Genomic DNA, 10,163 nt, shown 5'->3' on the forward strand with positions numbered 1-10,163 from the left:
TTTTTCATTAAAAATCATATTATAAGTATCTATGTATATTTATGGGGACGGAGTAAATATTTAATTTAAGATTAATAGTGTCATGTGAAAAATCATATTTATCTATTGTTATTATATAATTGTCGATTCTGACAAATTTCGACTACACATGAATATATATTATCCTTACTTAATATGTGTGGGGAGATCTTTTAATATTTAATTTTTTTTAAATTTGTGGTAGAATTCATATAATTTTAGCACATATATATTTATTACTCAAATAGTCAAATTTAATATTTTTACGTGTATCACACACTTGTACTAGTACCATCCTGGTACTCTATTTAAATACATGGACTCCGGATGCAAATAAGAAATTTTGATGCATGATGTATACAGCTTTTGAATGGAATATTTTAATGTAAGAATTCCATACTGAATTCTATTTACAAATACCGCTTAACTCTTCATTGAGAACATCGATCAAAATTACACTTGAAAAAGATATACAAAAGAGAAGGAGATTTTGCCATCAATTTATACTAGAAACATCACTTAATTTGTTTTAACAACCAAATAATTATGAATATGAAGTGATGATTGTAACTCATATTGGCATTCCTCTTCTTCGTAGGAGTGACAATTCAAAAAAGAAAACATAAAAATATATGAGAAGCCTCGTCTCTATTCTATAAAGTAAAATAAAAATTTGAAATAGAGATAATAATGGATATAAAAGTTGAATTGTTTAAAGGTTGGAGTGCATTATTACTGCAACGGTGGTATGTATGAGCAGCAAATTTAACAGCCCAATTGGTACGTGGCTGAAAATTGCTTCTTCCCTAACCAACTGCGCGCTTTCTCTCTCATCACCCAATACACACACCGCCATATATATGATTTCTTTCTCTCTCTCTCTCTCTCCCGTCACCTTTCTGCAGATGGCCTGACAGCGCCAAAACCCATTGCATAATCTTCTCATTCTCACCCCCTTTCTCTTTCCCTCTTCATCATTCATTTTTCATATGCAATTTCTTGCTTCTTTCACACAGACACGGATATCTCTCATTTCTTGTGTGTATATATATACAACTCAGAGATAGTTGCTAAATTTAGTGGTAATATTAATTTAATTCCTAATGGGAAGAGTTAAACTCCAGATCAAGAAAATCGAGAACACAACAAACAGGCAGGTCACTTTCTCCAAGAGAAGAAATGGACTCATCAAGAAAGCTTATGAGCTTTCTGTTCTTTGCGATGTCGATGTTGCTCTCATCATGTTCTCCCCTTCTGGCAGAGTTAGCATCTTCTCCGGAAACAGAAGGTTCTCTCTCTCTCTCTCTCTCACACACACACACACAGATACATTAAGGATGAAGTTTGTTTGTTTTGTTGCAGCATCGAAGAGGTCATGGCGCGATTTGTTAATCTTCCCGAGCATGAGAGAGGAAGGTATGATAAATTAGAATCAACTGGAGTTTCAAGATTGGGTTTTTATTACATTAATTTAATCGTGGACTTAACATATTTTGTTTCATGTGGTAACTTTTCCGTTTTTTCCTTTTTTTTTCTCCATGCAGGCTACATAACCAGGAGGTAACATGTTTCCTGTTTATGTAATCTATTTATAGTAATACATACAAGATTTGTGTTTTCGTGATTTTTTTTTATATTATTTGGATGTATGATAATGATAGTTAGGCTAATTAAACTAATTTTTTAGTTAATGAAATTATTTGCAGTACCTAGAAAGGGCCCTCGGAAAGTTGAAATCTGAAGCGGATCGGACATACAATCAAGCTGCTACAAGGTAGAATTCTATTTTTTGGGGGGAAATTATGATTAATAAACCTAACAATCCTCTGCTTTTGTGATGCAGCCCAGCTAGCAATAGCATTATTCATACTCAGGTTGAGGTGAGCTTGGTATCTTTTTTGTCTGCAAAATTGCATATCTTATTTTCCCATGATCGCTTTTGTGAAATTTTTTGATCAAGAATTGATCTGCGAGGTGTGATTGAATTGCAGGAAATGCAGCAAGAATTAATCAGATACAGGTGCCAGCTTGAAGATGCAGAGAAAAAATTGAGGTGATTGGTTGCTCAATAATCTTGTTTCCTACTATTTTGTGAATTGGGGTGTAAAGTTTGAAAGAAAAAAAAATGTGAATTCGTGTAGGATTTATGAAGGCGAGATTTCGACATTGGGTGAGGCTGAGTATAGAGAACAAGTTCTTGAAGAAAATCTGAAGCACATTAGGCTGCGAAAGGCATGTTTTTTGTTCGTCTTCTTCATCGTCGTCTCACATCTTGTTTTGTGCATTAGACTGAGTTTGTGTTCTTCTCAACAGCATGTTCTGCAGGACCAGCACAGCTCCCCTGGCGCCCAAACTTCACAGGTTTCTTGAACTTGTGCAAATAGTTATTTTCATATTTGATACTTATTCTAATTGAGTGAGTTAAAACATATTATGTTGTCTCATGTATCTGCATTTTGTTTTAGGTGATGAGTTATGCCTCACACACTACAGATATGAATGTTTTGGGTGCAAGAAATCCAGACAATGTATTGGATTGGCTTCCACAGAGGGATCCACAAGTTCAAATCCTCAATTTCTTGGACTCCAATGGCTTACTCCCTATGAGGTTCTTACTCTCAATTTATACATTAATCAGTCGGGGGGTCGTTTACTTTGTGTGATATGTTCGATAGATATAAAATAGTAGTATAGGCTTAATTTGATGGATTGAATAATTCTAAGCTTGCTTGATAGTGTGATGATTCGTGTGTAGGGATCAGCCTCAACGGATGGAGAGCATCCTCCCGCAGTCGCTGACTCTCGTGCATGCTCCAAGCGTGCACGTTTACAACCACTTGAGCCCGAGCAGGAGCATCGAAGACGACGTGCAGAGGTCTGAATTCGGACCGGCTATTGATGTTAACCTGTCCCCGTGGGCTGAATTGTACCCTACAGGTTTGTCCATGGCTTGATCAACTTTGGGCATTGCTGCTTTTATCACATAGGCAAAAACTTAAGAATTAAATACTAAACTTTCATCAAGTTATAGTTTTGGATACAAACTTTAAAATGCAGTGGGGGTAATTAGTGAACTTTCGCTAAATTCTAATTTTGCATACAAACTTTAAAAAGTAGCACAATAAGATAACTACCGAATTATTGATTTAATCTGATTATGCTTCTAAACGAGATTCTGACTAAATTTACTACTGACATAGCTAGCCGAATAATATGATTTAGAATAATTTCGAATAGTGATAGCGATTTTCCATTCGTCGTTTTATTCCTTCGTCGATTATGCCACGTCAATTACTCAGCTAGCAATATCAGCAAGCCGAAATCTTGATTGGTAGCAAAATCATAGTATTAAATCAATAGTTCGACAATAATCACGCTACATTTTAAGGTTTGTATGCAAAATCATAATTTGATGAAAGTTTAGTAATGATCATGCTACTTTTTCAGTCTGCTTGTAAAATCAGAATTTTTAATAAAAATTAAGTAATTACCACATTGCCTTTCAAATTTGATGAAAGTTCAGTATTTTACGACAATTGACTCAAAACTTTAATTAGGGTGGATTTGTTGTTCCTATATGGCAAGTTTCAAATCATTCACTTTGTTTCTAGTTGACTTATGTATTATTGGGTGTAGAGAGTGTGGACCAAATTTTTGATTCGTGTGTGTGTTTATTTCACGTGTCCTGATTTTGACAGGAAATGATCCTTTTCCGACGGCGCAGCCGAGAGAACGAGCTCTTCTTGAACTGTATCTATCACAGCTTACACCAGTCAATCAAGATCATATTTGATGAGATTCCTACATTAATATTCAAACAATCCTAATAAGATCTCTTCTCACTCTCTTAGTTACTGCTACATTTGTTGTATAACTTTTCTTTATAGATGTTACATAATGCCAGTTCAAACAATTTCATGTTTCCTTCCATCCTCACCTTTTTTTTTCAAGATTTTCTATCTCGTTATATTTCAATTTCGTATTCGATTCCTAACATTGTGGAAAAAAAGAAAAGAAAAAACAGTTTAAGATACTGTGCTAGCTAGATACTAGTATCATGTTATTTCAAGTTGTGGATTTTGATGGTTTCACATTGATGTGAAATGGCGCAATTCGTTTTGGATAGAATATTCATGTGCCTCTTCGCTGAAGATCCTCAATCTGCTTTTTAGTGTTACTTTCATCTCCATTAGAGCACCCGCATCGCGGGTACTCGAGGAGCTCCTCGAGGAGAGGGAGGGCGTCGAGGAGGGCGATGCAGCGTGGAGCTCCTCGAGGACTCCTCGAGTTATCGAGTATCCTCGAATGGGCGGAGGAGATGGCGCGTGCAATGCACGCGCCCAATTAAAAAAAAAAAAAGGAAAAATTCGAAAATTCGAATTATATTCGAATTTTGACTGCAACTCCTCGGTTTCCGCACCTTTGACCGACCGTTTTCATTAATTTTTTTTTTCTTCTTCTTCTCTTCTTTAAAACACCCCACCTTCTTCCTTCTTCTCTTCACACCTCTTCTCCTTCTTCCTTCATCTCTTCACACCTCTTCTTCTCCTACAATTTTCTCCGTCATGGATCCACACAACCCTTTCTACAATCCAAATTGGTGCCCCGATCTCTCCTCCGATTATCATCCTGATATGGGAGGAATGTGATTTTAATGATGTTTTAGGTTTTTTTAATTTTTATGTAATTTTTTTAGGTGTTTTTAAATTTTTATGTATTTTTTTAATGTTTTAAGTAATTTTAAATTTTATGTTTAATCCAGTATTTAACTATTACAAAAATATGCTATTTAAATTATGCAATAAAATTTAAATGAAAAACATAAAATCAAAACTAATATTATCAAGTAGGCTATCAAGGAACCCCAATGCAGCACTACCTACTCAATAACACAAACACTATCAAGTAGGCTATCAAGGAGGTCCCAATGCGGATGCTCTTAGCTTTTTAACCTTTTCAATTCTTTTATTCACTTCAATATATGTGGTTTATCTTAATTTTACTACTACATTATATCCAACTATAGTTTACAATTACTTCATCCGTCCCATTTGTATTGGCTATTTACTTTTGGGCACGGAGATTAAGAAAACATTTATTTATGAGTTAAGTAGGTGGAATGCTTTACTTTTGTCCACTTAGGAGCCTTTATTTTTGCTATTTTAATGAAGAGGCCAATACAAATGGGACGGAGGGAGTATCTTTTAGCATTTTATTTTCAATTATTTGTTAATAACTTATGGGTTGATTATTCAATCAATAGTTTGTATAATTTTTTTAAGCTTCAATCTTTAGTAATACAAACTTTTTACTTGGCCTTTATTTCTATTTTATGATGCGACACGAAGGGGAGACATAAAATTTCGCAACCTCGGTTCGAAACACTTGTCAGGCTCAGCTAGTTCATTAAACAAACGAGTTTGAACAAGCTTTGTTAGAGGGGAATCTTGAGTAGCTCGCGACTTCTTTATTTCACCTTTACAAATTGTACTTGTATTTCACTTAGAATAATTTTTATAATTTTATTAAAATGGGTATCCAATACGTAATAAATTCTTTATTGTGAATAAAAAAGTAATTAATTATTATTATCAATGTATTATCTTTCATATAAAACTATTTGTCCATTCATAATATACTATTCGTATCGTTGAGAATTAAATTAAATAAATCATCAAATAATAAACAAAAGCAACAAACCAAAATTCAAAGCTAAACTAAAAGAATCGGGAGGCGGGAGGTGAGAATAATCGTGAGAGGTTTGTTAAATGAGTCATCTAACCGTGCACGGAAGGCTATTATCAAAGTTGTCAAGGCAGGAGCACGCTCAATTATAAGCATAGAGGTTTTCCCTTATGATCACGAGATTTAATTTAGTCCGAATAACAATATAAGTACATGAAGAAAAAGAATAATCAATTATCATTATTAACACAATATTTTAAATGAAACTCTTTCTCCATTTACAATCTATTCAATTATTTTTATTAAAACTCGTAAGGTTGAGAATTAAAATTAAATAAATTACCAAATACTAATAAACAAAGGCAACAAACCAAAACTTAAAGAACCGGGAAACTCATGGCCCTCCAATCCCAAAATCCCTGAATTTCAAAATCGGTCAAAATTTATCGCTCTTGATTTTGATTACCAAAAATTAAACCCAAAACCCCTCTTCATTTTCAATTTCAAGATTTCGTGGCGCCCTCAATGTTTTTGAAAACACAACAATGGCGGCATTATTCGCTTATAATCTCATTTCCATCTCCTATTTGCTGCAACCCCTTCTTCACCACACGCCACTCTCATCGCAACTGCATCAACCTCTTTCTCTCTCTCTAGCTGGGGCTAGCTTTCTTCGACTCTGACATTGCTTGCAACTAACAATGGCGGAACAAGAAAACTGCGTGAGAGTCACCCGCTTGGCGGCGAGGAAGAGAGCTGCGGAGGAGACGCTGCAGCGGAGCACGAACAAGAGAGTGGTATTGGGTGAGATTCAGAACGTTCTAGGTTTGGATGGAAAGTCGAATAGGGTTGATAAGAAGAAAACGAGGCCCAAGACCAAGAGGAATGTCAGGAAAGGGGAAAAGGCTTTTGACTCCAATGTGGAAGAGAAATCTGATGACCCGCAGATGTGTGCAACCTATGCTTCCGATATATATCAATATCTTCACAAAATGGAGGTGAGTTTCAATTTGATTTGAGTTGCATTCTTTATATAATTGAATGGAAGAAAAAAGAAATTAGATCCTATAGAAGCTTCTTTCCATGGTTTGTTTCTTGAATTGATTGGGGATTTTAGTTAGGATTTCGAAGGACGTGATGACATATTTTTTACTACTATTTTTGCATCTTTACTTTGTTTACTTTCCATTTGTTATTGGACGGTTTTAATAATCAATATAGCAGCAAGAAATGCGGATTTTCTGAAATGAGTTGATTTAGTGCTTTAATAATGGAGTGTGTTGTTTTGATTTTTGGTTGTTTAACTTAGTAATAAGTGTGAGTTGATGGTGCAGAAGGAGCCGAGTAGAAGGCCGTCTTTAGATTACATCGAGAAAGTTCAGAGAGATGTGAGTGCAAACATGAGAGGGATTTTGGTGGATTGGTTAGTGGAGGTTGCGGAGGAGTACAGACTTCAATCGGATACGTTGTATCTAACAGTGTCATATATTGACAGATTCTTATCTGCGAATGTTATTACCAGGCAAAGGCTTCAGCTTCTTGGAGTTTCTTCAATGCTCATTGCCTGGTGAGGACTAGATGGATTGCATTGCATCTTTTCATTGAGAAAATGTGTTGTGATGAGATGCTTTTGTGTTTGTTTGTGATTTGCAGCAAATATGAGGAGATCAATCCTGCACACGTGGAAGACTTCTGTTACATCACTGATAACACGTATACTAGAGAAGAGGTGATGAAGATGGAGTCTGATGTGCTCACATCTCTCAAGTTTGAAATGGGAAGTCCTACTACAAAGACATTTCTCCGGTAAAGATTTTTTTCATGTTTTGTTATCACTTGTTGCATTGTCACTTTAGTTTGAAGGGTTGCTGGTTTCTTGTTTGAATTGCAGTCGATTCACTAGGATTGCTCAAGGAGATGATGAGGTGAGCTTATGTTCGAAAATTTGAACACACTTGTTTTTGTTGTCTATCATATTGGTAATATGTTGTTCTGATTGTTATGTTGTCTTTTACAGAGCTACAACTTGGAGTTGGAGTTCCTAGGTTGCTACCTAGCTGAGTTGAGTTTGCTCGATTACGAATGTTTGAAGTTTTTGCCTTCATTGGTGGCTGCCTCGGTCATATTACTCTCAAGATTCACTCTCCATCCTAAGCTACATCCCTGGGTACGTACATGTTTTACACGTTTGAGATGGATTATAGAATGAGTTGAACCTTGTTTGTTTTGTCGTACGTACTTAACTAAATGTTTTGATTCCTACAGAACTCAGCTCTGCAGCAATATTCAAAATACAAAGCATCCGATTTAAAAGAATGTGTAGGCATCCTTCTTGACTTGCAGTCGAAGAGGAGAGGAAGCACACTAGTTGCTATCCGGGAGAAATACAAGCAACACAAGGTATGTGTATATACATCCTCTACTTCATGATTTGTTTTAGTTGTTGAATACAGATTGCTAAACCAACATTTGAAATTATTGTGTTTGCAACAGTTCAAATGTGTGTCAACTCTGTCTCCGCCTTTGGAAGTACCAGAATCCTTGTTCAAAGATGAAGTTTAGGGTTTGAGTTGTACGTACATATAACTGCTGTTTAGATTGATAGCAGTTTTTAGTTGCATTGTCGATGAAATGTGGATTTTCATTCAAGCTTACAATAATTACCATCTTAGAATGATTGACATTTGTAACATTACTGAAAGTTTTCCTTGATGGCAATAAGATTCTTTACATGCTCTTTCATTATGTGCTGCTCTTTTTTATTATTATTATTTTTTTGTTGTTGACAATTTGATAAATTATGCTTCTATTTTAGGGATAAGGTGCAAAAATATACCTAATGTTTATAATTGTATGTGTATCACACATTCTAGATGCTAGAAACCATTAGATACTACACTTACATCCTAAAATAACAATGAAATACATTTATTGATAAGATGTTTTTCTTCCGATTATTAGGTCGGAGATTTGAATTGTGATAGGGAAAAATAGGAAACTATTATTGATAATAATAATTAAAAAAAAAACTTGCATACTAAAATCCTAAAACTTGAAAGAGAAATATTGGACACTGAATTATCCATTAATATACTCAAAATCTTTTTTACTAATGTCTTTGGGATCACACAGCGTTTCAGTTTGGAAAAACATCACTTCGATTAAGGATTTATATTTATAATTTGATAAATAAATCCAATCAAAGTTTACTACATTTTATATTTGACACATTCAATATGATTAATCTAATGAATACAGAATACATATCTTAATGATGAATTAAAAGTCATTTAATTGCACCATTTCCATGTCTGTGAATTTATATCCACTAGATATACACCAACCAAAGAAAAATTGATAAACTTGGCTTTTACTAATTTAAACTGCGTATTCAACTAATTATATATTAAAATATTACAATTATTAACTTACCTAAAAGGCATAGTATCATTTTTGTTTATTAATTTAATACATGTATTTAACTATAAATCGAAATTATATAACTTGGAAAAAGCTTAAATGACCAAAAACAAAACAGAAATTATTTCGTTCGATTTAGAGGTCAAGGTAGCCTACGAGATTCCATTCCTGATTAACATTTTCAATTTGAGTTTATTTTTTTACCTTCTTAGTCCTCGTTTGATTCAAGTAGAGGAATGGAAAGCGAATGAAATCAAATAAAGAAGTGGAATGATAACAATAACCATTATTTTTATGAGTAAAATTTTGAAGTAGCCAAAATGAAGCATAAAACACAATTTATGGCCATACATTGAAAAAATACAAATTTTGGCCATTTTTATTGATTTGAACGTTTTTACCCTTAATGAGGCGGACTGGGTAGGATTAGGCACGCGGGTCGCGTGCCGGGTCGGGTTAGGCACTTATGGCACTATTAGTGCCATAAGTGCCAAGATTTTACTTTGGTTTTACTCCCTCCGTCCGCCAAGATTATGTAAAAATTACTATATTTGGCGTCCGCCAAGATTATGTCACTTTCCTTTTATGGCAATGGTCCCACCATCTTCTTTAATATTTTATCCTTACTAACACTCTTTATTTACAAAAAACTCACTCAAAACTCAATCTCAACCACACATCTCATAAAGTGGTGGGACCCTTTCTCCACTACATCAAAATCATTACCAATTTTATTAAATCCCGTGCCCAAGCAATTTTACATAATTTTGGCGGACGGAGGGAGTATTTTGGATTTCCGTTGGCACTTATGACACTAGTAGTGCCAACGGAAATCCAAAATAAAACCAAGTAAAATAATCATTTTGGGCACTTATGGCACTAATAGTGTCATAAGTGCCATACGTGCAGCACAAATACAGAAACAACAACATCATTTAAACCCTAAATGGAACATCTAAACCCTAAATGAATAATCTAAACCCTAAATGGAACATCTAAACCTCAAATGGATAATCTAAACCCTAAATGAAATATCTAAA

General features: G+C 34.6%; 2 protein-coding genes across 2 annotated transcripts; both read left to right on the forward strand.

Annotated features, from left to right (window-relative positions):
• Positions 1-791: 791 nt before the first annotated feature.
• LOC131010735 (agamous-like MADS-box protein AGL104) lies at positions 792-3,948 on the forward strand. Its single transcript, XM_057938396.1, has 11 exons — positions 792-1,306; positions 1,381-1,434; positions 1,563-1,578; positions 1,725-1,792; positions 1,862-1,898; positions 2,010-2,071; positions 2,160-2,250; positions 2,332-2,379; positions 2,484-2,626; positions 2,774-2,955; positions 3,717-3,948. The coding sequence occupies exons 1-11, from the start codon at positions 1,122-1,124 to the stop codon at positions 3,809-3,811; spliced, it is 981 nt and encodes a 326-aa protein (XP_057794379.1). The 5' UTR covers positions 792-1,121; the 3' UTR covers positions 3,812-3,948.
• A 2,186-nt stretch (positions 3,949-6,134) lies between these two features.
• LOC131010736 (putative cyclin-A3-1) lies at positions 6,135-8,445 on the forward strand. Its single transcript, XM_057938397.1, has 7 exons — positions 6,135-6,701; positions 7,038-7,270; positions 7,357-7,509; positions 7,595-7,628; positions 7,721-7,870; positions 7,969-8,103; positions 8,197-8,445. The coding sequence occupies exons 1-7, from the start codon at positions 6,405-6,407 to the stop codon at positions 8,263-8,265; spliced, it is 1,071 nt and encodes a 356-aa protein (XP_057794380.1). The 5' UTR covers positions 6,135-6,404; the 3' UTR covers positions 8,266-8,445.
• The last annotated feature ends 1,718 nt before the right edge of the window (positions 8,446-10,163 follow it).

This window comes from Salvia miltiorrhiza, chromosome 2 (genome assembly GCF_028751815.1).
Source record: "Salvia miltiorrhiza cultivar Shanhuang (shh) chromosome 2, IMPLAD_Smil_shh, whole genome shotgun sequence".
In the NCBI taxonomy this organism is placed as follows: Eukaryota; Viridiplantae; Streptophyta; class Magnoliopsida; order Lamiales; family Lamiaceae; genus Salvia; species Salvia miltiorrhiza.

What these genes read in the sequence shown, in the direction of transcription:
- LOC131010736 (XM_057938397.1), top strand. Translation starts at nt 6,405, where the DNA reads ATGGCGGAACAAGAAAACTGCGTGAGAGTCACCCGCTTGGCGGCGAGG. An exon ending in ACTACAAAGACATTTCTCCG is followed by an intron (nt 7,510 to 7,594) that starts GTAAAGATTTTT and finishes TTTGAATTGCAG; the next exon opens with TCGATTCACTAGGATTGCTC. An exon ending in ATCCTAAGCTACATCCCTGG is followed by an intron (nt 7,871 to 7,968) that starts GTACGTACATGT and finishes TGATTCCTACAG; the next exon opens with AACTCAGCTCTGCAGCAATA.
- LOC131010735 (XM_057938396.1), top strand. Translation starts at nt 1,122, where the DNA reads ATGGGAAGAGTTAAACTCCAGATCAAGAAAATCGAGAACACAACAAAC. An exon ending in TTATTCATACTCAGGTTGAG is followed by an intron (nt 1,899 to 2,009) that starts GTGAGCTTGGTA and finishes ATTGAATTGCAG; the next exon opens with GAAATGCAGCAAGAATTAAT. An exon ending in AGCACATTAGGCTGCGAAAG is followed by an intron (nt 2,251 to 2,331) that starts GCATGTTTTTTG and finishes TCTTCTCAACAG; the next exon opens with CATGTTCTGCAGGACCAGCA.